Below are 25966 nucleotides of genomic sequence, written 5' to 3'. Positions count from 1 at the left end.
TTAATATTAACTCAGGCTGAATCTGCCTCCTGTGGAGGAAAAGGAAAAGTTCAGCCCCAATGGCTGCATTTCTTATGTTCTGCAAAACAAAACCTAACACATGCACAGCCTTCAAATTAATATTTGTTCTTTGTATATGTTCATATGTACTTGTAGGGATCCTCTGAGATATCGCACTTGTGTTGGTAGAAAATAATAATTCACTAATAGTAGTACCAACAACCATGGCTGGTTTGAAAAGTGACCAATGATTTCTGTGTAAGCAAATCTGAAATGCTTTAGAGGAACCTGCTTTTCTGCTGAGGAACAGCTCTCTGTGGACTGCTAGGAACTCCAGCTTATTACTAGAGGAGCTGAAAAGGAACAAATCTCAAAGATATAATCATGTATTTCTCTATAATTGAGGGAGAGGTGGTAATATCTGTGCTACGTTCTCGTCCAGGCGAAATAAAAAGCTACACTAGCAACATCTATATATCCTCTTCATTGACTTTGTTGCATCCATCCTGAAAAGGTTTAACCCTTTACAACAGAGCTGAAGTAAATGTCACACAAAATAATGATCTGCAGTGCCATAAATAAAAGCTGCTCTCACATATATGGCAGGCATGGGGCACTCTCCTTAGCAATTAACATCCTTTGAAAACACACATTTTGTCTGGAAAACCAAAAAAACCCCAAAGCAACCAACCCACTCCCCACTCTCCACCAAACCCCGAAGTACTGGCATTCTTCGGGCGATATGCTGGTTAGGATGGCAGTGGGATCTATTATCCTTTTTCTGCCCACCTACCTTTGTGTTTTTCCTTTGCACTCTCCCGCCCTCATTCCTTCTCTTTTTATATAAAATAGTTCTGCAGTATGTAGAGCATAAGAATCATTTCTCTAGCAGAGACTGCAACCTGCTTAAGAAGCCTCCATCCCCATTAGAGGCTCTTTCCAGAAGAAGTAATTTCCTTCTCCCTATAAATTATGCATCAATGTACATTTAAGATTCTGAAATGATGAACAGAAGATGAAAGAGCTGAGGAGTGTTGCTGCTTCTATGGTGCTGAATCTACGCCGTTGTACACAGGCTCAAACACACCTTGTTAAGAGAAACCGGCACGTGTTGCTGTCCTGGTACTCTGGCAGTAAAAGTGTGGAGATAGGAGTTCCTCTGACTTCTCCTGGTGTCCCTTGCTCCTGATGTGTCTGGAGAGCTTCCAGAGTCACAGGTTGAGGTCTGCAAGTGCTGGGACATGCATGATCCGTGTGTTCTTCTTACCTTACAGCTGACAACACCCACAGTGTTGTTAGGGCTGTAAGGGACTTAAATGCTCTAACAGGAAAGGCAAGTCAGTCAGCTAAAGATAAGTTGAGATAAACAACTAGTTCTTAGATGCTGAAATAAGGATGTTTTTTTAAACCTCAAGCGTGTGATGGCCGAGCAGTATGAAATGTCTTGGGTGAGTAAGACGACTGCATGCAGCGGTGGGGCAGGTCCATGCAGAGCTGCATGGCTAACTTTAAACTCAGTGTAGTAGCTCAGTGTATGAATGCTGTTGTTGGCTTCTACAACAACAATACATGTGCATGTGTATAAAAATAAATGAAAAAAGCCCCAACTTTTTTTAGCATAGGTGAGATTTTAAAGTGCTTTTGCACAATCTGCCTCTGATGTGTTGTTGCCAGTGTTACAGGGGTGATAAAGAGGCATGTACACTTTCTGGGGAACGGGTATTAAATATATAATGTAGTTATGTTTTGAAAAATTGAAAAATGCTTTTAGGTTATCCGTAACCAATGGAGAACAGTGAAGAGTGTAATCAAATGTATGTGATATTTTAGAGAAGAATTTTGTGCTGCTGCCACAGTTGAAGCTATGTGTATGCATCCCGACAGGGGCCTATACAATGTTTTAAGGGAGAGCATCCTTTATATTTTGTCATGTCAGAGGGTATGGTTATTATTAAGTTCACCCTTGGAATCTGAAGGTGGCAAATGAAAATTAATGGTAATTCTTGTAACAGGAAATTTGGGGAGTTTCATGTTAAACTGTTGTAGATCACAGATCATTGTATAAAAAGTAAACAATGTACCTTGTAATACGCCTGAATTCCTATAATGCCCAGTGCAGCAGGAACACATTGCAGACCTGAGGTTCCTGTAGAGCGTTTGAGGGCAGGCCAAGCACTACTGTGGTGTTTGAGATGAAGTAAAACAGGAACAGTGAAATACCTCTGTGCAGTTCTGGCATCGATGAACCCACACTTATTCTGTATTTCTTCCATGGTCACTTACAACAACAGTGAAGCATCCCAGGCACTTTGCCCTGTGCATCACATCTGGAGATGGGTGCCAAGAGCTGAGCTTTTGCATAAGTGTGGGCGCGTCTTTGTCCCTTCAAGTTTCGCTTTAAGGTCTGCTTGTTCACTTCTACCCAAGTTGACCCAACTGCTGAGTTTCCTCTTTGAAGGAAGCAGTGCCACGTGGTACCTTTCCTTTTCTCTCCTTTGACAAATTTTCTTTTAGAGAGAGAATAGTTTTTGCTTTTTAAATGCAACATCCACTCTAAAAGAACCTGTGTATTAAAGCAGGCCATTGAGCCTTTCATCACTTATCTGGGTGATGGCAGTCATGAATTTTTTATTTTCTGCAGGGCTTACTCCAGATCTGCCACAGCATTGTGTGGGTGCACACATGTAAAAAGGCTACTAATTGAAATTCAGATGTAACAAGATGAAGTTTTGCTATTCACCGTGACTGCCTTTTGTTTTAGCCCTTGTACGCTCAGTGCACCTAAACAATGCAACCATTGCTTCTTCTTTTAGACTCAACAGAAATAACTTAAAAGGCAAGAAATATTTCTGTGTCTGCTCTAGAGATGAAATGTGCCCCTCCAAAATGGGAATGCTGCGTGTTATTTATTTATTTACTTATGTACTTGTGGGGAGAGACAGAGATTTTAATGGAACAGAAAATAAAATAAAATAGAAATCTTGCTGCTATAAACTGCTCTCTTCTGAAGATGCAAATGTGTTTCTGTTGCCTAGGTAACTATTATGGAACGCCCAAGCCTCCCAGCCAGCCCCTCAGTGGGAAAGTGACTTCCACCGATGCTTTGCAAAACCTGCAGTCTGGCTCCAAGCAGTCAACTCCAAAGCGAACCAAGTCTTACAATGATATGCAAAATGCTGGCATAGTGCATACAGAGAATGAGGAAGAGGATGATGTACCTGAAATGAGCAGTAGCTTCACAGGTAAAATGAGAATATCACAGTCCATCAGTTGCAATACTGGGAAAGGTTTTGGGAAGGGAATTTTCTTGTCTTTTTGTTTTTCATGGGTTTGCTGTAAAAGTGTCAATGCCAGACAGAACTGGCCAACAGCACTGGGATGGCAGGTGTCTGGGTGTGGACAATCATAGGCGTGGCTGTGTCTCCTAAAATGGCCTTGTGGGACTGAGCTTATAAGAAAAAAATGGGGAAAAGCTTAAATCCATCAGTTGCAGAAAGTTCAAGGAAGAGTTGAGCTATGGTTGACAGTTCTGTTCGTCATAAACAGTATGAAATGAGTCAACTAGGATACTGCTCCTTCCAATATATGTTGCTGTCCTTTCTCCTTCCTTACATCTGGAGATATCCATCACATGCAGTTACTAGATCCTCTTCTCCAAGGTATCTTCCAGCAAACCAAAGGCTGCTTGCTGCAGCAGAGATCTGAAGCGTGGGTACGAGTTCTCTGTTTTTATGAAGGCTTTGTGTCCGGAACAGAGATCTCAATCCTACCATGGCTACCTTTGAACATTGGCTGGAAGATCACTGGAAACTTTTGCAATCTAAAGTCAAGTGCTCTGTGGGCAGATTCAGAGCAAAATACTGTTGGAGGTCAGTTGGGTTTCCGCAGAAATGTACTGGAAGGTTGTGAAGCTCTGAGGGGCAAGAGCTCTTCTCCATGTCTGTGGTCTTGGTGTTTGTCAGCTCAGATTCAAACACTGAATTCATCTTCCTAGTTCTCTTTGAGGTAGGTGCTTAGCCAGCAGCATTATTCACACCTTCAGGCCTTTCACAGCCGCTTGCTGGGGTGCTCAAAGTTACTGGCGCTTGGTCTCTTGTCCTCTGGTCACTTCCTACCACCGTGACAATTTCCCTTCCCAGCCTCTGATGAGCCATAGGAGCTGTCGTGCCAGTTCCTACCTGCCCAAGTCTTGGCTCTAACACCTGTATAGAGCTTTAAAAGGATTTAGGCTGAGATTTAGTTTTGCACTTTGCAGGCCAAGTTGTCAAATGGCTTTGAGGGTTGTGCTCTGTTGCATCTTCCTAACCCAAATCACTCCTGGCTGTTCGAATCCCTTGCAGGCTGGAGTTTCTGTCTCTGCTTACCAGCTCCTTTGCAAAGTTTTGTACTTAAGGGCAGTTTCTCACCTGCTGTGCCGTGGCAACAACCTCAGCCCTTTTCACAAGACTGGATTTTGGGAGGAAGGTGAGGAAGATGCTGTTTGGCTTCCTTGCTGCCTGTCTCAGTTTAGTGCCCCTGATCTGACTCTAGCATCATTTCTCTTCCTTGTTGTCCTTTACAAGAGGAAATACTGCAAGGCGCAGTTCATTTGTTTCAACATTATTGTACCCTAGCCCCTTGCCCCCATTAAATGGGCACAGAATCAAGAAAAGAGTTATTTCTTGTGTAGCAAAGTGATTCCATATGCTTATTTCACATGTAAGTGTGCTAGCCATATTAAAATGCTCCTGCTTTCTTAGGAGACTTCTCGATGACTTGTGTTTTCCAGACTTTGGCATGTTTACACTTGCAGTCTTATGCTGGCGATGATTCATTCATGCTTCTTTATCTTGTCAGCTTCTACCTAAAAATATCGAATGCCAGGAAGGCTAGAAAGCAGGCAGCTTGAGGGTACTGGTGCAGTCTGGATCTTTCTCTTCCCTCTTCTCCCAGTTTATTGTTTTCAGTATCTTACCTTTTGGTAAAGGCAATACACAGACTACAGTTAGCACAGGAGCTGCAATTAATGTGCCCCCTGCAAAACCCAGGGGTGTGGTCTGTGAGCTGAGGATGTCAGTGGTCTCTGATCTAGAGAGTGGAGGCCAGATCTTGGCTGTAAAGCCCTTTCAGTCCTGCTGCTTGGGGACTTGGCATAGCATGGCACTGATTTCTCTGTCTTTAGCTGAGTTTGTTGCCCACTGTGTGTACTGGAGACTGATGGTCTCAGGTGGTTTGGAAGCACTGTCATCAATTTTCAACAGCTTCAAGAACCAAACAGAGAAAATCCCTTTGGTAGACTCAGGCGTAATTTTAGAACTTGTTTGTTGTTGCCAAAACCTCTCTGTGAGAGAATTAGGGGCACAGACCTTGTTTGTGGAGACCATTTACTGTGGTTAGGGATGGTGGGATAGAGCAACAATGTTTCATGGATACTGCTCAAAACTGCTTGGATGTAAGCAGCAGAAATGTTTCCTTAGAGGCGGAAGGGCAAGATACATCATAAAATAATGCTGAAAGACTTTGACTTGAAGGGTACAGTGATGAGCCATAGAATAAACCTCCTCAGACAGCTTGAACAGGCACTGGTGAGCAGCAACATGTGGATGTACAGTGTAGTGGTGACATTTGTTTTAATTTCTAATTTAAAAAAATGCACTGCACTGAAGCTCTTCACCATTAGCCTGTTGCTTTTGAGCTTCTGGCTACCTTCTGCACTTGCACAAATCTCCCCTTTAGATCATTCTTCCGACAGGAAATTTTATTCTCCTAATCCCTGTCCCACAATCTGCACTGCAGGAGTGAACCTGTAAGTGTGCTCAGAAGCCTGTTGAACTCATCTTCACCAGTGAGCCCTGGCCTCAGACAGGTTGGAAGCCTCTGGTACCTCATCAGGGCTTATTAGAGTGAACTCAGTAGCTGATCACAGCTTCTGGTGTGTGCTGGTGAGGGTCCGCCTGGCAGGGTGTGTGTGGGCAAAGCAGGCTCACCCCTGCTAGCAAAAAGACTGCAGAGTCTCTGCCCTCGGTTCATCTGTTGCTGTGACTTGCAAACTAAAAAGCAAAGAAAGGAAAATGGTAAGGATAAACCCAGGGCAGCAAATGGGAGGAGAAGGCGACCGATTTTCAATTTTATTTGTGCTTATTTATTCTACAGCAGAGTCTGGCGACCAAGACGAGCATAATACGCATATCGTAAGAGAGACAGCCCCACCGTCCGCGATCGATAGCCACACCAACGTTCCCACCACGGAACCATCTCAGAACCTCCCTCAATACCTACCTCCTTCTGCTGAGGATAACCTAGGTCCTCTGCCGGAAAACTGGGAGATGGCCTACACCGAGAATGGAGAAGTCTATTTTATAGAGTAAAGCACATTCTTTTCATTCTAATTCCATCTCTACCACACTCTCTCTCTCTCTGGGCATAAGTGAACCTCCATGGATGCATTTTTTGTGTGTGTGTATTAAATATTTAGTGTGTTCAGTTATGTTGTAGGCTATAAGTTCTTTACTGCTTGTGAAAGGGTTTTGCATTTCCTGATTGGATTAGCATCCAAATTACTCCTGAGTTCAAAGGCAGGGGGAATTGCTCGTTTTATAAGGGGAGTTACAAAAGCAACAGACACATATAAAATATAGCCCTTTTTTTTTTTTCACCGGTGGAATGAAAGCTCCTAATTGAGAGGGCTGAGACTTCATTTCTGGAGCCTGCCTCTGCATAATGCAGCAGAGAGAATTCCTCTGGTCATGTGCTCAGGCAGCAGCACAGCCAGGGAATGGACTTTGTGTGTTGTCCTCTTGTCAGAGCAAATGGGCCAAGTGTGTTAACATGCTCCAGTGGATTGCAGAAGGCACAGCTCAGCGCAGAGCAGGCACAGTAAGTTTGGAAAAGCAAGAAGTGCCTCATGCTTTGCAGTCATTGCCTAAGAGCTGAGTGCTGTCAGCAGTTTTATGATGATATTGATTTTTTCATGCCATAAATAATAGCCTGTAATTATACTTGTCTAGATTTATTGAGATAGGAGTAACTTGTAAAATGGGACCTGGTAGTGAAAGAAATTTCTTGCACAGAGTTTAACTACACTTTAAAATTCAATTAGCTTTTGAAACTCAAGCCCTTAGCTTCCAAAGCGGAGGAACTGGGTGAGGAATTCATTTTGGATTTGATGGTCTGCTTAATGTGGTCTTGGAAACTGGAGTCCTCTCCTCACCAGACACCAGTGGCCAGCAAGTAGAGAAACCGCCCTCTGCTGATGCCCGTCGTGGTACTCTGGAAATTGTGCCTGGCTCAGGGCAGTAAGGGGAGCAGTCCTGCTCCTTCGTCAGCAAGGGGGACAGGGACAGGTTCATCAGGGCAGGTTTTCCCTTGGCTGCAATGTCAGGGCAATACATCAGAGCAAAGTGCTGGGAAATAGGAGGAGCTGGGACGACTCAGCAGCTCTTCACCAGCTGAGGAGAGGGCTGCTGTAAAAAGGCTATTTTCCAAGGTGCTCTCAATTACATGAAGAGGCTCCGCCAACCCTTGGTGTAAGCTAAAGTCCAGGAGGCACAATGCTAATTCTCATCTGCTGCATATCACATGAAACTGAACTGTGCTATTTATCCTGAATATGGTGGTTTGCGCCTCATTATGTCCTCAGGGAGCCTCATTCTTTGCTGCACTTTCTGGTTTTAATGTATATAATACAGCCTGAGTAATAGCCCATGTAGCCTGCCATTTTCCTCCCTGGAAGAGGACACATGATGAGTGCTAAATGCTGCCCAACAGCTGCTTGCTCCTTGTTTGGTCCCCACCTGGGCCCCTGCTGTCCTTCCTTAAAGGTTCTTCAGCAAAAGCTTCTGCTGCTGCCACCAGTTTCCCCAAACCCCATCCCCACAGCGACTATGCTTTCTGTGTGCATGTGTCCTCTTAGCAATGCAGGACTGTAGCACCTTAAATACTTTGGTAGACCTTTTGCAGGAGAATTATAGATGCGGTGGAAAAATATAGCTTGTGTGCATGACTGTCTGAAAATCTGGCAACACACCAACTGCTTCCTTCCCCGCAGTGCAGACCGACCATTTTGAGGATACACATGCAGAGGGGCTAATTTTGTGCGAGAACGTGTTAGTGTGGATGCAGCACTGAATTACTGCAGTTCTATTAATTCTAAGGACACCCCGAGCCTAGAAACAATTTAGTTTGATTTGTATCAAATTAAGAGAGCAAGCTAATGAGCTGTGTGGACCTGAGCTGGATCAGATGTCAGTACCATCATCTGCAGCACTTTGGGTTATCGAGGCAGGATGCTGAAGGGGGAACAGTATGGGAACATCAGCTGCTTGCACAGAACCAGCACAGGTCCGGTGGGACCAGAACTGCGTGTCAAAGAACTGATCTTGATGGTTTGTAGCTGTAGCAATTTGGCTCTTGAGATATGTTTCTCTGGTGCTTTAATTGGGATGTTCATTACCCAAAGTATCCCAGTCCCTCATTACCCTGCATGTGGATCTCTGCATGTTACAGGTCTAACACTATTTTGTCCCTCTGAGCGTGTGATCTGAATGGTGTTTAGCTATATCTTCTGTGCCTCAGCAAACCATGCTGTTGGGAGCCTTTGGTGTGTGAGACAAGATATATGCAAATATTTCCTTGCTTCCCTCTCACCACTCACTTTCTCAGTGAGGCTACAGGCTCGTATTTATAAATTGGCAGAACCCGTCTGCTTTATTGCTGTTAATTTGCCTGACTTGCTGAATTTCTGCCATTCGGTCTTCTAGTTGATGATTAATTGCTCCAAAGCATACAAAAGGATTAAACATAGTTGTTCATCCTGCCTTGTGAGGGCTGGATAGCAGGATGAGGAAAACAAGGACTTTTTATTTATGTACTTGGATCCTAGGACCAGGGTAGTCCCCTCATCTTGCAATAAAATACAGGTGTGCTGGTCGGCTGTTATTTCCTCAGAGATCATAGCCCTCATTATAACATTTCCAGCTTCATGAGACTGTTGTGAGGCTAAGGTTAAGTTTGTAAACCTCTCTGAGACCTGGAAGGAGAAGTAAATAGCATTACTATGGTATTGAAACTTTAAACTGTTAAGCAGTGTTAAAGGCTAAGCTAGATAAACGATACCTCAGGGACTGGAGGACTGTCTTTGCAGGTTATGTCTACAGTGACATCAGGTTGTAGAAGAGGCATTATTTTACGAGACTGTCTCTGTAAGCATATGAAATTATGGGAGAAAATAATTTCTAGAAAATTTATTTTAAGCATGTTTACTATGCAGCCTTCACCGCCGGGACTGGCATCGCAATACTATCAGGGGACTTGTAGAAAGGAACAGTTGAAAGTAAAGCTCTTCAACTTCCATCAAAGGCTTTTCACAGAACATTTTTGTATAATTAAAAAGTTTTCACTGGAAGTGTTGGTTTTGACTAATGCTTGGGTCAACTCTAGGCAAATGTCCAAGGTCTTCTGCAGCAACAAAGGTCGCTGCATGGTTTAGGGAGGAACTTTATTTTTGTCAGGAGGCAAAAGGCTCAGAAGCAACTCCTGGAATTAAGAAACAAACCACCACAGACAGAACTGGAAATTGATGTTAGGTTTATAGTTGGACTTGATCTTAAACGTCCTTTCCAACCTAAACCATTCTGTGATTCTGTAATATTGCAGGTTTCACATGCGTCTTTCCACTCAGGAATGCTGATCTGTGATTTTTCACTTTCCACCTTTGTGTTTTCAGTGCCAAGACTCTTGTGATTTGGTAGACTAGTTTGCAAAATGTCAAGTTGTAATGCCATTTCTTCTGAAGCAAAAGTATGCCTTCAGGTCTATTGAATAATAAGGAGGATATATACTTTTATGTCACTGATACTTCAGTTCAGCTTTATTAACAAAGGTCATGTTTCCATTTTTGGTTTCCAGCCATAACACAAAAACAACGTCTTGGCTAGATCCGCGGTGCCTGAACAAACAGCAGAAGCCTCTAGAAGAATGTGAAGATGATGGTAAGAGACTGAAAATAGTGAAATAATAATGTGTTTGGTCCATTTCTAGGTGACTTTCTTCCTCTACTTTCCCCCTTTCTGATAACCTGTGTTCAGAAATACTTAAAAAAAAGGCTTATTAGTAAGTGTATAGACACAGTATCCATTCTGTTGTTGTAGAATCACTGTCTGTTTATCTAAGATAGCCATTGAGATGGCAGATAATTAATAAAAATAAGAGGTCTTAGAAGTAAAAGGCCTTTGTTTTTGCAAAGGCTGTTGAGTAGTCACTGATGCTGAGCAAGACTCAAAGCTTACTAACATGTTTGCTCCTTGGATCGCTGTGTAGGAGGAAAGCAACTGAGTCTCTGTGTGCTCCATTGTGTTGCACTTCAACCACCTGCTTTACACGAATTGAAAGAGTTGTGTTATTATTTCCTTGTTTGAGCAGAAATAACTCAATTACTTCACTTCTATGGTTAAATTCTGACAGTTCACTTAGTGTTATGATTGCTTAAAACAAATTCCATTTGAAAGCGTAAATTTTTGCCACTGAAAATTTCACTGATGTAATTTTGTATTCCTTGAGATGTTGGAAATGCAAGCCACTGTCCAATTTAGAGCAGCCACAGGCAGGACTGCTAAAGGACATTCTTTCCCTGCATCCTTTAGGAGATACTGGAAGGAAAAGTAAATAATGATGAAAATAACTTAAAAGCTGGGGAAGACCCATTTGGAAATTTTGGTCTACTGACCAGGAAAGGTGGTGTTTTTCTGATGCATTATTTTGGTTAGCACAACGCTCTCATGGTAGGCGTATCTTAAAAATGGAAGGGTTTACTTTGTCAGTGTTGGTGCTGTCATTGTAAAATTATTTTTTGTAACATGATTAGCCTCCTACTGGTGTGAGTCAGCTCAATAAGAATTATAGTTTTATTTTGGAAAAGAATCAAATAAATCCCTTTTTTTCTGGAAGGTTCAAACCTGGCCTCCAGAACTGATGTTACTGTCTTTGCACATGCCGTTTTCCAGCCTCTGCTTCTTTTCACCTGTGAGATTTGCAGGCTGTGAGGATCTGCCTGTGCAACCTTCAGTCCCGTGATGAAGCAGGTCACCAGCTTCCTATTGCACAATGCGGCGTTCCCCCAAACCACAAGGATGTGCAGAGCCCAGGCAAAAACTGAGTGTACAGAGCTGAAGCGTGTTTCAGATCCTTAGCAACTGGCGTCGTCTGTCAAGGAGTGAGTGGAGGAAGCAGGATTAATGAAGGCCCTTGCTCTGCACCTAAAAATGGATATGTCAGTGGGTAATCGGAACTGGAAGGAAGTTAGCGAATGCAGGCAAAGCTCCCTCCTCCTTGCAGTTAAGCGTTACTGGCAATTTAAAGGAGGGGTTGCTAAGTCTCAGCATAAGCTTTCCTCTTTCAGAGGGCAGTGTTCCCTGAAGCACAACTTCTGTCCTGGCTCTCTCTACCAGCAAAAGTGCCACTGCATCAATAGCCCTGGTGATGCCATTAAGCAGCAAGAACCACTGTGGGTCAGCATGCGTTGTGCTGTGCTTTGAGCCAGGGCACGGTGCAGCCGTAGGATGGGTCAGCAGTGAGTGGCTAAGGTCTTCCGTTCAATGGCTTTAAGTCTCCTCACAGAAGAGAAGTTTTTCTCTTGTCCTCTTAGCAATTAAAAAACAAACATCAGAACAATTTATTTTATTGGTATTAGAAACTCACAGCTGGTACTTTTGTATTTAAATAGGTTAGTATTTTTTGCAGAGTAGTGAAATTTTTGTTTATCAGGTCCTTAAAATCAGCTAATTTCATCTTCCACCACGCCTTTTCATTTCATTCACCAAGTTGCTCATTAGTGAATATTTTTAACATTCAGTAGTTAAACCGGTTGCTTCATAGGCACAGCAGTGCACTGCACTGTTTTGCTTGGCTGCTCTGATCTTACTTTGCACATAAGAATAATTATATCTCAGGAAACATGAATACAGAAAAGGGAGAAGGTTATTTTTACTGCATCATAGTAGCTGGACGCTTTTGGCAAGGGTTGCTGTTGGGTGTATTTCCTCTGAAGTCAGTGAGACTCCTCCTCTGTCTTGTTTGTTGTGTGTATGTGTGTGTGCCCAGGTTTTCAGGCTGAATCCCATCCTGTTTGTGGTTTTTGTAAATATCAGATGTTGTTTCAGACTTGTTTGGGTGCAGTTGCCTTGTGTTCCTTCTTCACGAGGATTTGTGTTCTTTCTTCATAAGGATGTGTGTCCCTAACATGTTTGTGGTTGTTTGAAGTTGTGCAGGCTATCAAAGGAAATTGCGATTCATATTTCACACTAATGGTCCTAAACAACTGCTTTGGCGGAACAGTGGTATTTTAGGTGTCCAAACTTTCAAAAGCAATGCTGTGGCACCACATCTGTTTGCTTCTGTTATTCATGTACATGGCTTATGCTTCACTTTTGTTAGGTCCAAGATTGTTTTTACCATCTTTGTTCTGTTTTTGTCATCATCCTTCATATTCAGACTGCATTATTATTATTTATAGGCTAGCAATACTTTAATCATCTGTATCACTGTTAACTTATGAATATGGAGCAGATAATGATAAATGGAGCAAAAGTGAATATTGATGGCTTTGTATGTTTGAAAAATTATCTTTTTGTCCCAGGTGCCCCACTAAAACTGGTGCATTCCTGTGTGTGTGTCTCACCAGTGCATCTGGACTTCAGTGTGGACCGTTGCCTCTGGTTAAGCAAGGCACTTTGCTTCGTGTCTGTCTTAAATCATCTGAGTAGTTACAGTGGAGTCAATTGGACCTTGTATGCACATAAATTCAGATACTTTCTTGTAAGCCTTGCTACATTAGTTCTTATTTAGAGGCAAGGTTTTCCTCTCAGATTTCTTCTTTAGTATTCAGGTCGGTCCTTCTGATGGATCCATGTGTCTACAGAATGGATTGTGAAGGTCGGACCATACAGATCTGAGGGAGAAACTTCACTTCAATGGAAACAACACAAGTATATTACTTCACCATAACAAACTGTGGCATGGAAGTAGACAATTGATACAGATACTTTGAGAATGCAAGAACCAGTTCTTTCATTGTCTACATCAGATCCATCAATATTCTGAATGCTGAAGTGTGGTAAATGGAAAGCTTGGGCTCGGTCTGTAGAAAATTAGTGTCGGTTCTGCTGTTTGCTGGAGGGAATTTCTTGCTTGGTGCTGGTATCTGAAATTTTCTTTTAATTTTTTCTGTCTCATTTACTGCTCTTCCCTTGGAGAAGAAGGGGTACACACGGAGGAACTGGACAGTGAACTAGGTAAATCATCCATCTCTCGTTTTGATGTTTGACTTCAACTGCACTGTTTTAAGCCTTTAATTACTTACTTTCTTTTTCGTATCATTTTACATCTTTCAGTTTTTTTATTTCAAGAAGCCTAGTTTATCAGCAAAACTTCCCTAGCACAAAAAGCATTAATCTTCCCCTAGCTTCAGTTCTACAGAGTTTTTCTTAGCAATTCAGAGTTTGAAGAAAGCTGGAGAGCCTTAATCTTGCAAAGTTTGTTTAAAGTTGCTTCCTCCTGGACTCTGCAGAAGTCAGGATTTTTGTCACTGGCATCCCTGGCTCCAGGAAAAAGCTTGTAGATGCCAAAGCTGAAATCAATTAGCTAATGATGTTTTTTGTTTTTTATTGGGGTCAAAGACATTTCCCAGACAAGAGAAGCAAAGTGTGATTTAGAACGTTTACATATGACATAGCTTGCTTCTGCTGAGCTTGTGAATGAAACAGCTGAAAATTTTGCCTCAGTAGATGATTTTATAAACAGATGATTTTCGATGTTGTGATATGCTTTTATTTGCTGCATCTTGTTCTGAAGAATACTGTCTTGATATCTAATCTCAGCAGTGCTCATTCTGTTCATACTGATGGAGGTAGTTGTTGTTTCTGTTCAGCTATGCTCTAGTGCACTTGGAAAGCTGAAAGGCATAAGAGGTTGCATAGGATTTTATTTCCGCCAGGTCTATTATTACTTTTAAAGAGGACTATATTTACAGTTTATAGTTCTGCATATGGGAGGATTGTATTACCAGAGAATTAACCTCTGGTTTCTGTAATGACTTGCAAGTCAGCGTATTCTGTTCCCCTCTTCTGTGTGACTGATACGGCATCAGCAGCCAGGAGCTATTGAGTGGACTTCTAACACTACTCCAGCAACTGTTCTTCTGGATAATATGCCTGGAATAAGGGTGGAAGCCTGACTTCATTTAATGCAAGAATTTGAAATAAATGACAATTTAACAAAGGGTGCTGTCACTTTAGTGGTACATTAGCATTATGGGCAGCTCATGTAAATAATCAGCTGCAGACTAAGAAACATCAGAAGTAGGTGGATGCATACCAACAAGCTGCAAAGATTTCTCATGAAGGTCTTCACAAAGGGTGACTCAAAATAAGAGAGAGGTTAAAAATTTAGAGCAAACTCGGAGGCAATAATGAAATGGAGATGTTCCCTTCTTTCAGTCTGATATCAGGATTTAATGCAAGAATAGAAGAGCCGATAAAATGGATGCAGGGAAACTCATTAATTGATAAGCCTGACCTCAGTTCTGCAGGCAGTCATGTGCACGCGTGTTCTGCTGGAACATCATGAGATGTTCCGTTTGTTTCAAAAGCAGATAAGCTTTATTGAGCTCACAGCCCATCAATATACTGTTGAGATGCAAATATTGCAGCATAAAGAAAGACATTTTCAAATAGTGCAGTTGGTTTCAGCAGCGTGAGGGAGGAAGCATAAAAACTTATGGACTGTTCACTATCCATAGTCATGATTAGTATAAACTGATTGTTGCCAGATATTTATCTCGTTAACTGATTAACAGTTTCTTTTCTAAATATAAGAAAATTAAACTTCAAAGCATTTGCACAACTTGTTTCCCAAAGAGGTGGATTGGTTATGGAGTAATTCTTCACCTCTCTTTTAACAGAAGGTTTTACAAAAGAACACAGAAACTTAATCTTTGGAGTAGAATTTGACATACACTTGGGCAAATCCTCCTGTACTCAGAGGGAGGATTAAGAGCTGAGTATCCTGAAATCATCTCCGGGTCCTTTATAATGATGTAAAGGTGCAACTGAACTCCTTGGTGATTAGAGAAGTTCTTTTAAGGAATCCATCTATCCTTTCTGTGGGATCAAAAGAGCATCTAAACAAGAGAGTCACAGTAGGAATCCATGCATTTACTCCAGGCTTGAAATTGTAAAACTGGGTGTTTGTCGATCAAATTCACCTGTTGACAAATGCTCGAAGACTGCAGTGCTGCATGGGTGCACCAGAATAAAAAATGTATTGCTCACTCAGACACCTAGTGATGCAAGATGTTTTTGGAAATCTTATATTTGTGATAAAATCTGATGTTCTGGGTCATCTTCAGCTTGGCATGAGAGGTAGAGAAGGGAGATAAATAATTTAAAGCTGTGCAGCTTGACTATGGAGAATATTGCCGTTTGCTTTAGAGAAGTTTCAGAGGCTTTTGAAAGTTGGAAAGAGCCTCTACATAATCAACAAGTAATGTGTTGAAAGCTTCAGGTTTGTGTATTGTTACTTCTGAAAGCATAGGAATGTGTTCCTTAAATGGAAAGCTGCAGAGACAGAAAACTGGAAAGATTTTAACACAATGCCGTTTTTAGGGTTAGGAGAGTGCTGGTTTTCTGACCTTCCATGAAAATTCTTTAAAATAAAAGAAAACCCAAAATCTAATACTAAAACTTTTTGTGAACAAAAGAAAAACAAGACATTATTTGAGCTTTAAAAATAAAAAAAATACCCCACTTAGTAGTCCAAAATTGGTACAAATTATTTAGCAGGAAAATTTGTCAAAAACTTATTTGAAGGCATTTGTGCATTACTTCTCCCTTTCCACTTTCGTTTTTCCCCACCCTTTAACCCCAGCTTGCTCTCTTTACCATTCTATTTCACCGTAGTGCAAAGAATTACATGGCTGCCACAACTTATGCTTGTCCTGATTGTATGCTAGGTCTTAATTTAATTGCACTAAAACTCTTTAACCTAGTCCCACAGTGGTTTTACCACATGCTTTGCAAACCTGAGAGTTCGTTTGCGAAAACACTTTCAAGATTGACCTCTAGATTTCTTTTTCTCACTTACACTTGCACCATGTAAAGGAATATCTGTTTCTGAAGCGCTTATTTCAGATCGATCTACAGATAAAATTGTGGAGTAATTTCATGCCCCAATGTTAGCACTGGCTTGCATTTAGTGGCTTATGTCTCAAGGAATCCAAAGATGGTAGACTCAATAAGGATAAAATAATGATAAGAATGGAAAACTTACCTTAAAATGACACATAAGAGACACGTAGAGCAAAACCCATGCAAACTGGTTTCGTCTGATCTCCAGCCAATTCTGAACACAAACATAAACTTTGAGTAATTAGCCCACATGTGTGTGTATAGATTCTGTTAACCTCCAGTCTGGAGATATTCCTGTCCTTACGGCAACATAGTTCAAGTCTATAAATGCAGAACTAGATAGTTGCACTTAATCTAATTAATGGGCCATTGTTGATTGTATTAGCTCAGCAACTGATGTCAATAATGAAAATACATCTTTGCATTTGATAATAAATGTAGATTGTTTACTATGTCTCGTCAATTTAGTGATAAATTTTGAGGAATTATTTTGCATGGGCTATTTAAACTTGCATTATCTGACAATGACTTTTAAAATTATTACTGTTTTTATTTAAACATATATGCAGTCTGTGGGACAAGAACCACACTTACACAGTCCATAGCATTGTGGAACCTTCTTTCAAGTTGATTCACAGCATTGCATAAGGACACCGCTCCGTATCGTTAATAGGATGATTATTTCAGTACCCACAGCCAACGGGAACACTGTGCTTAAGTGAATGGGACATGGATCAGGCCCCTAAGTAACACATGCAGCTTTAATAACCCTCTGTTGGATGCTTGAAGAGATTTTAATTCATTCATTAATTATAGTTAAAGTACTATATGGAGTCTAGAAAATCAACAGGAACAAAAGTGGATAAGTTTCCAAATGTTAATTTCATCTTCAGAACTGTTTTTTGTTAATTATGCTAATTACAAAAGGAAATCTCTGTTACATGTGTTTGTGACAATGTATGTTTTTGCACTGAGTGCTGTGCAGCAAATACATCTGTGTGTGCCATCCCTACTTGGGTGGATTCCATATGCCAGGCATTTATGTTAAATTAACTTTGTCCTATTTCAAGATGCACTTTTGCTTTGGACTCACGGCTGAGCAATGTGGTGTAAATCCCTAAGAAATGGATCAAAATCCCCTTTTATTGTCAGTGGTGAGCAGAAATGGCTCAGCACTGGTGTGGGAGAGGAAAGGAGTCTCTCTGTTAGTGTGCCACGATTGCTTGCCATAATCTCACCCCTCTTCAGAGGCTGGTGTTAAAATGCCTGTGACCTGCATCGACTTCCACTGGATGCCTCCCTCCAAAGCCACTCTGCCCATGACGGTGAAACTGGGAGGGTACTGGAGGCACTCCCAGATGAAAAACTTGTTGATCGTTTGTTCATTCAATGCAAAAAGCAAATCTGAAATTGACTGGTGTGGGCATCTTCCCGCTGGTTTGCTAACTCAGCACTGGTTGGACAGTCTATGATGTTAGTGCCATGCTATACCAGCCTTTAGAAATAGCCTGTGGTTGTTCTGAGAAGTGTTGAAAGTAAAGTCCGAGCTGCTGCTGAGTTTTATATGCTGAGCAGGAGCAGCTACTTGTCAGAAGAAAAACTGCATTGGAGGATTCAGTAATGCTTTTTCTATTTCCAGAGTTGCCTGCTGGTTGGGAGAAAATTGAGGATCCTGTATATGGTGTCTACTATGTAGAGTAAGTGCTGCTTTCTGGTTCTGGCTGTTGGGCAGAGGAAGGTTTTCCTCTACAGTGATCTGGGTGCTTTGTCAGTAGACTTTCATACCAAAGAGTAGGAGCCACTGGCCCCTAGACAGGCTGGGGGGTGCTATAGGGGCTGGGAGAGGACTGCCCTGCCTTGCCATTCCCCATCCTCTCGTGGGCTCTGGCGGCAGCGCCCTGGAGTAGGGATGGGCTCAGAGGAGACAGGAGCACCCCGGGGAGGGGGCATGCAAGAGCTCCAGCACCTCACAAAATACTTTTGTCCAGAGAATATTAACAAATCTGCAATCAACTGAGCTCGATCCCCTTTGTTTAGTGTTTCCATCAAAATACAAGTGTGCAAAGCAGACCACCAGTTCAGGTACAAATCAGGCATTCAAAAGAGGAATGGATGAGACTGTGTGACCAAACAGCCACAGCAGAGGTTCTTGCAGCAGGCTGTGTTGTGACTAGAATTACAGGTTTAATAGGCCTCTCTCTGGAATTAGAACAGCTTCTCCTTTATGTAGATGTCAGATCTCTCCCTTGGGAAACCAGAGATCTGAGTTTTGTTTCATCACTGACCCCATAAAATGAATTTTTAATTATGTATGTACTCCTGTCTAGTAGGATGGCTTATGATAGCCCTCAGAATAGACATGGAATACAGTTTCTGTCTGCTTTGGCTCGTTTCTGACCCTACCATCTGTGCCTAGGGAAACAAGGTTAGCAAACTGTAATTAAGGCTTGACATTTATTTACCAAAGACATCAAGAATATTTTTCAGCTATTAAATGCCAAGCCAAGAGGTCTTTCCAGCATTTTTTCCCTGTCATTTTGTATGTATATGCCCATTAGTTTTGTGGCACTCCTTAGTGATGAATTTAAATAGAAAAGTAAAAGCAATGAGTTATAAGTTTATTTTACTTACTATCTGTAAGCTAGTAAGATGCTTGTAATATGAGCATATATCTTTGTCCCTGCTAATTCAGGCACTCTATTACCACTTAATAGTTTTTAGAGAGAAACAATTCTATCAGGAAAAAGTTTATATCATGTTTAAAGGAGTTTAAATTTTTTCTTAACTTTCTGAAGATATCTTGAAATTGGAAATCTTTTACAGAACTCATTAAGTTGTTTTTATTTGATTAGCTAAATATTTTCCCAATGATTTAGTATTGATTTTTAGCAGAAAAAAATCTGCACGTAACTATCTAGTGCAATTCTATCAGAATTAACTTGGAAAAAATGGGGTTTTGTTGATTTGCGGGGGCTGATAAAGACACATGGGACAAGAAACTTTGCTTTGGATACAAAGGTGGGCTTTAAGCTGATGTAATTTTCTAAGATCTACCTGCTCCTCTGCTGAAGTAAAATTGCTATTGAAAAGAGTTGATGAGCAGCTCGTCTCCAGTGCACCCAGAGAGTCCTCAGCCTCTGCCCCAGAACCCCAGCATCTCTTGCTGGTGACTGTCCTTTGCTTTCATAAAATAGCTAATGCTCTGCAGAGTGCGTTCCTTGTCTGCTGTGTTTGGAGCTGGGCTGGCTTTTTTCCCCTCATCCTGAGGCTCGTAGGAAGTATTGGCTCTGAACTTCTCATATCAGTCAAAAGCTGATGCTCTTCCAAGGAAGACTGCTGAAGTTTCACCAGCTGCTGGTTTCAACTGGAAGCATTTGCTGGTGGCTAATTCTGGATATACTTCTTGAGTATTTGAAGCCCAGTTTTTCAGTTCATAGCCTGCATCCACACAGATATTTTTAGGACACCCTGTTAGTAGTGTGCATTGATCAGATACCTGACAGGTGTTACCCTTTTTTTGGTTGTGTTTAGTTAACTTCAGTGAGCCAGAGAATGACTGCACCTCTGGGCATGTGGTTAAAGCACGGGTGATATAGACCTGTCTTTTAATATGTAATCAGACAGAGCACCTTTTCTGTTTTAATCTCATTTTTCACAGATAGATCACTACTGTGATGTATTTGAAGGAATTAGTCATTCCTACTCAAAATATCACACCAACACTGGAATCCACTTGCTTTTCTAAACATGCTTTTTGGCACAACTGGGTGAGCCTTGCTCCACATACACTGCTTTTGGTTTGTTTCATATTTTACTTCTTTCCTCAGAGGAGTTTTATACCTGGCCGTCATTGCTGCTTGTCACATAAAGGGTTTCCTAATTCATTGCTTTCTTTCATCTCCAGCCACATCAACCGGAAGACACAGTATGAAAACCCAGTCCTTGAAGCAAAGAGGAAGAAACAGCTTGAGCAACAGCAACAGCCACCTGAAGGTTGGCACCACTGAAGGCGTGTGGTTGGGGTTTTCCTGAGGGAGCATGCCCTCTGCACCTTGGCAGCACCATGCCAATGTTTTTGTTCTTCTCTCTGTGGCCTTAGCATTTAAAGGCAGAATGACATGTGTGGGAAAGGTTACATATGCCCTTCACATAAGATGCAACAAAGGAGAAAATATGAACCGTATAATCACTTAAACTTAATAGCTTTCAATACTGTAAAGGACTAAGATTTTTCTGGTAGTGTCCCTTATTTCTGGGAAATTTTGAGCCTTCCCAGAAATAATTAAAAGACACTTTTCCCTCTTTAGTCTGCTCCATCAAGTTGCTCAGTGTAGCTTGTGTTGTTCCAGTCTGCAGTGTGTGACTCAGGATGTCATAGGGGATGAGTAGTGGGCACGTACATGTGCTATAGAGAAACCTCCCTGCATGAGAGACTTCTTAACCCAAGACCTTTGGATGTTGTCCATCTCTAATGCCTGAAGTAATTTCATTATTTCAGAACACTTATTTTTCTTTTTATTCTCCCTTTTTTCTTTTCATTATTTTTATTTTTTTCTCCTTTTAAATGCAGCCCAACTGCAGTGAGTGGCCTATGGCATTTGGGTTTGGTTTGGTACTTTCGTAGCGTTCACACCAAGTTATTTCACAACAGTTATCATCCAAGGGGAAAATAATTTAGGTTTCAACCTTACTTCTACAACCCCATTTACTGCAACATGAGCTCTTCTACTTAGATGCCATGAGTGCCGTGGGGAACATCTCATATAGACCACTCAGATGCAAATCAAGTCCCAAGTCTGAGTGTGAGATAGGGTGTCCCAGCAGATGCATCAGTTGACCTGGACACAGAGGCTCCAGAACTGTTTTTTGAATGTCCCATTCATTTTATTACCTCTGTCTGTGATTCTGTTTCCTCTCTTGCCATGCTTCTCACATCTCTTCTGCTTGAACTCCACACACCCAGCATGTATGTGCAGGAGCTCATAGTGCTGTTGTGAAACGAGTAACGTTTCCCTCTCTGCCCTCTCTAGAATGGACAGAGGAGTGTCCATCCCTCCCACCACCCGCTGCTCCAAACCATGTTTCAAACAACCAAGAGGCAGTTCGGGAAGCACCGGTGCAAGGTAACAACCTTGTTAAACCAGCTGGAAAAGTGCAGCAAGGTTTTTCCTGAGAGTGAAATTCCCTCAGCCAGCAAAAAATCGAGTACCTCCACTAGTAGTGTCACACACCAGGGCATGTGCCTGCTTATCTGAGTTCCCCCAGATCTTGAGACTAGTTTTGAGACTGTATTTATTGCCAAATGTGAGAGGCAAATGAGATTGTGTGCATGAAAAAAGGATTGTGGCCATTCTCTGTGTAGTGTTACAAGTCTTTGAAAAGGCATAGTGAAAACATGAGTTACATCATCAGTGGAATTTAACAGCAACTGCAGTGGATGCAAGTGCAAGTAGGAAGAGACCTTTTTCTACAAAGCTGTATGGGTGCTCAAGGATTAGGCTTATACATCTTCTAACCTCTATGGAGTTTAGAATGTGGCTGTTATAATAAAATATAGTGCAGAGATTTCTTCCATTCAAACAGGTCGACCTTCCCTCAAAAATAAGCAGCACAAAAGCTCACTACATAACACTGTGATTAAGACACAGACGAGCATTAACACAGTCATGGTTAGTTTGAGAGCCAAAGAGAATGTCATCCCATATCTGCATTTGTGGGCAGATAGAGCTTCAGGTTAAAGTAGTCTGAGAGCCCTGGAAACTGGTCAGCGTGTTTGGGAGCTGTGGTCTACAGAAGTTGTTGGCAGTGTTTGGCAGGACCTTGGTTTTGGAGAGCTTGGGAGCCTTGATTGCATTTGTGAGCAGGGATGGATCTAGCTTACGACTTTATGGATTTTCCTTTTTGTGTGTTTTGAATACAAATGAAAATTCTGAGCTGGGGAAACACCAGAAGAAGGAGGTCCTCTGCCATTAGGGGAGCTTTGCAGACCTGACAGGCCTTTGTGCTGAATCTGCCTTTCTGTAGTAACAGAGGGTGAAGAAGCACAAGCACCTTGGCCACACATTAGGGGCAAATTACATCCTGTTTCTGAAAAATGTGAGTTAAGCTCCTCTGTAAAGTTCTGCATGAGGAGGCAATGATAATAGGTCCGAATACTGCAGGCCTACTTTGAAGCTGACGTGTGTTTAAGTACTTTGGGCTATTACAGCCTTGTTTATTAGTGTCAATGGTCTGTGTATAGACAACTGCCCACAGATCAGTTGCTTGTCTTAAATAACTCACCAGACAGGACATGAATTGTTCCTGAATTTGCAGCATGAGCTGAAACACTGCCAGACCAGGTTGCCAGCCAGGACAGACACTTGTACCTGTTGGAGTACAAATGCTCTCTGGTTGCAGGTGCTTGTAAGTAGACTTTGTCTTTGGCTACATCTAAATTGCATAGCAAGTGAGTGGCATTGCCCTGGTCTGCAGGAACCAGGCTGGGAAAAGTGAGAGAGAGGGAACCTGGCTGGAGCACATCGCCAGGGGAGGCTGATCCCTGGAGCTGGGAAACACTCTCTTGCTGTGCAGGTCAGCCATGGTTTCCGAAGCTGAGCCTGGTACTGCTCTCCTGGGCTGTCTATCCTGCTGTTAGGAGCCAGTTGCAGGTGGCACTCTTGAGACCGTTTCAGAACAGACATGTGAGATTTTGCAGTATCCAAAGCCTCCAGTGCATTCCCAAGGAGTATTATAGAGTAATCCAGACTTGCAGCAAGGAAAAACAAGGGAGCTTTCGGGATGGTAATCTGACCACCAGGCATTTGGGGTTAGGCATCTGATCTGAATGCCCCAAAAACGCTGGTTTTCCTCAGGTAGGCGTCTGTGAATGCCTTATGTGGTCAAGCCAGAGGAAGAGAAGCCCAAGGATCTGTGCATGATTGCGCAAGGTGCTGATCACGCAGGTGCTGATGTAGGAAGCCTCACTTGGCTCTCCACCTGCTCCCGGCTGCCAGCCACCAAAATTTTGCAGCAGTGGTATAGGAGAGCATTAGCCTGTCTCATCCTCACTCTGAGTGACATCTCCTGGTACCCACTGATGACGCCTCCTCCCTTTCATTCCTTCCTCTTCCTTTCTCTTCTCTCACCCCTCATTTGCAGCAGCTATTTCCAGCTTCCCTGTCCCTCCCCTGCTGTGCACAGGGGTTTCCTTCTCTCCCACTGATGGCACTGCTGGTGGGGACATGGGCATAAGGACCCCTCCCTGTGCCCCTAGCACTGCTCTCTCAGCTGGGGTTTTGTAGGTACACTCATTTAAAATGCAATCCCCTTCCAAATGCTGTAGGTGGGACATACCCTGTCGTGCTGCTTTCCTGTTACTACAGGGCGAGTTCTCCCTATATTTGTAGACAGATGCTGGCAAGCTCTGCTTGTTCTGCTTGTCTTTTGAACCAGGAATGAACACAAGACCAAGCCTCACTGCATGCTGCCTCTCAGCCGTGTTTGTTAGCTGAGACATTGGGTTGTGCTTTGATAGTCAAGGGCTTTTTTGCAGCTTGGGGTCTGAGCGGAGCATCTGCCCATGATGTGCAGGATTACTGTGTTTCTGTGCTACCCTTCAAAGGCAGAAGGCTGCAAGTCCTCACACGGCCCCCTCATGAATAATCTTCAAATATACTTTTTTTTTTTCCTCACTCAAAAGCCTACAAGTCTCAAATCCCCGCACTCTTCCTCAAGGTCTCCTTTCAGAACAGAGGCCCACGGCAATGCTGCCGAGGTTTTTGAAAGTACACTAGCTCTCCTGGCAGTGCTATGCACTGCTGATCCTGGAGCTGTCACCAGAGGGCTTAGTGGCACAGTCTTTTCCCCTTTAAGGACTAAAAACAATTAAATGTGCAAAGGTGTTCAGTGTTGGCACTGTGAAGTACAGCAACCATGATTCCTTTTCTGAGCCTGTGCAACATGCTTTCCAAGGATGTGCTTTTGTCTTTGGGGCACCTCGTTCCCTCTTAACCAGGCTCCCAGAGAGCATTAACAGCCCTTCAGCACAGCTGCTCTGGTCCTGGGCTGCTCTTTGATCCGTACTTCACACCGACAGTGTTTCATCCATAACAGGCAAGGAGCAGAAAGGCAAGAGAAAAGACTTCAAACAGTGTCTGAAGGACAACATTAGCATCCTCCCCTTTTTTGCGAGAGGAAGTCACAGGGTGGTAGTGCTGATGGGGTGGAGAGGGCTCTTCAGTGTCTTGCCAGAGCTCAGAAGTTGCTTTTTGCTTGGTGGGTTGGTTAGGAGGAGGCCAAGTGGTGAGAAATTTAATGATGTTCCTTTCTGCAGAAGCTTGCTGCAGACTTCTCTAAAAAGCATTTGTGCTCCCCCTCTTCCATTCTTCTTCATGTGGATATAAGCACCTCTAGACAGAGATGAGACATATATCTATGCCAGCATTGCCAGCTGTAATATATTTGATTCCTTACACCCTATTTTCCCCTTTGTAGCCTTGAGGCTTTTGTGTGCACAACCACAGCTAACAAAGCACCAGGTACTAAGGTTTGTGCTCACTCCTCTTCCTGCATGTTTGGATCCAAGGAGATGGGTGGAGTGCAATGAGGTGAGAGGATGCTGGGGTGAAGTTCAGTCCCGTCCCTGTACACCGCTGCGTTTGTCCATATACTTGTTAGGGTGGGGAGGGGCAGAGGAAGAATGGATCAAACGCTTTTGCCTGCCTGTTTATAGATTTTCCAAACTTCCTACACAGGAAAACCTTTTTTTACACGAAACCCTTCTGAGTTGAAAGGGAAGTTCATCCACACCAAGCTAAGGAAAAGCAGCAGAGGGTTTGGCTTTACCGTCGTTGGAGGGGATGAGCCAGATGAATTTCTCCAAATCAAAAGTTTGGTGCTTGATGGTCCTGCAGCTCTGGATGGCAAAATGGAAACAGGTACCGGTGCTTTAAATCAAAATCACTACCACCACTTTGTTTTATTTTTCTACAGCTCTTTCAATGTGCAGTTCATAAAGGACTAGTCCTCATCCCCTTTTCTGTAAAGGTAGTCAGCTTTCCCATCAACAAGCAGGGAAGCAAGGTACGTTGAGGGATATGTCCCAGATATTATAGCAAGGCATGTAATGTGCTGGCATTTCACCTTAGATGTCAAAATATCCACCTAGGGCTCTGCCAGCTGCTGCTCTCCTCACGGTGACTTGCAGAGAGGAGTCAGCTGTTTTGGGGTCCACGTCAGGCTGGGGGTTACTGCTCCCTCCTGTGGCAATGGCTTTGGTTTTGTAGGGCTGCTTCACTGGGTGTTTGTATATCTACCCAAGGACAGGGTGGAGGAGTGGGCTGATTTGCATTTCCCCTTGTGGATGTGCCAAGTGACAATGTGTTTTCCCAGAGATCAGGCCCAGCGTGATGAAATCCTGTTAAGATTCACCCACGGTCACAACTCCTCACTTGCAGGTGGAGCATCACAACACCAAACATCCCTGTGTTGCAGCCCCTACGTTAAAACATGAGTCGTAACTCAATCAGTACCTAGTTTTCAGGCCAAAGTATGTCTGAGACATGACACATGGTATGATATTTGAGCAGTTGGTATTTGAGAGCCTTCTGTTATAGCTCTCGTGCTCTCAGTTTTGTTTCTATCATATGTCAGTGTAGTACGGTGTATAACAGTGAATCATAGAATCATAGAATAACCAGGCTGGAAGAGACTCACTGGATCATTGAGTCCAACCATTCCTATCGAACACTAAACCATGCCCCTTAGCACCTCGTCCACCCGTGCCTTAAACACCTCCAGGGAAGGTGAATCAACCACCTCCCTGGGCA

The 25966-nt window shown here is 42.7% G+C and overlaps 1 protein-coding gene across 24 annotated transcripts in view; it reads left to right on the top strand.

Annotated features, from left to right (window-relative positions):
* MAGI1 (membrane associated guanylate kinase, WW and PDZ domain containing 1) overlaps positions 1-25966 on the top strand; it is a 353601-nt gene that overhangs the window by 271602 nt on the left and 56033 nt on the right. For 14 of the 24 annotated variants that reach the window (XM_069865461.1, XM_069865453.1, XM_069865455.1 and 11 more), the window contains exons 4-11: positions 3036-3242; positions 6133-6343; positions 9886-9968; positions 13227-13265; positions 17797-17854; positions 20062-20150; positions 21188-21280; positions 24893-25075. In XM_069865461.1, coding sequence (XP_069721562.1) covers positions 3036-3242; positions 6133-6343; positions 9886-9968; positions 13227-13265; positions 17797-17854; positions 20062-20150; positions 21188-21280; positions 24893-25075 — 963 coding nt within the window. The remainder of the gene's footprint in view (positions 1-3035; positions 3243-6132; positions 6344-9885; positions 9969-13226; positions 13266-17796; positions 17855-20061; positions 20151-21187; positions 21281-24892; positions 25076-25966) is intronic. The other 10 variants (XM_069865465.1, XM_069865467.1, XM_069865468.1 and 7 more) reach the window with 4 other exon arrangements.

The sequence above is a fragment of the Phaenicophaeus curvirostris genome, chromosome 11, assembly GCF_032191515.1.
Source record: "Phaenicophaeus curvirostris isolate KB17595 chromosome 11, BPBGC_Pcur_1.0, whole genome shotgun sequence".
Classification (NCBI taxonomy): Eukaryota; Metazoa; Chordata; class Aves; order Cuculiformes; family Cuculidae; genus Phaenicophaeus; species Phaenicophaeus curvirostris.
This window is presented reverse-complemented; position numbering and strand designations above follow the sequence as displayed.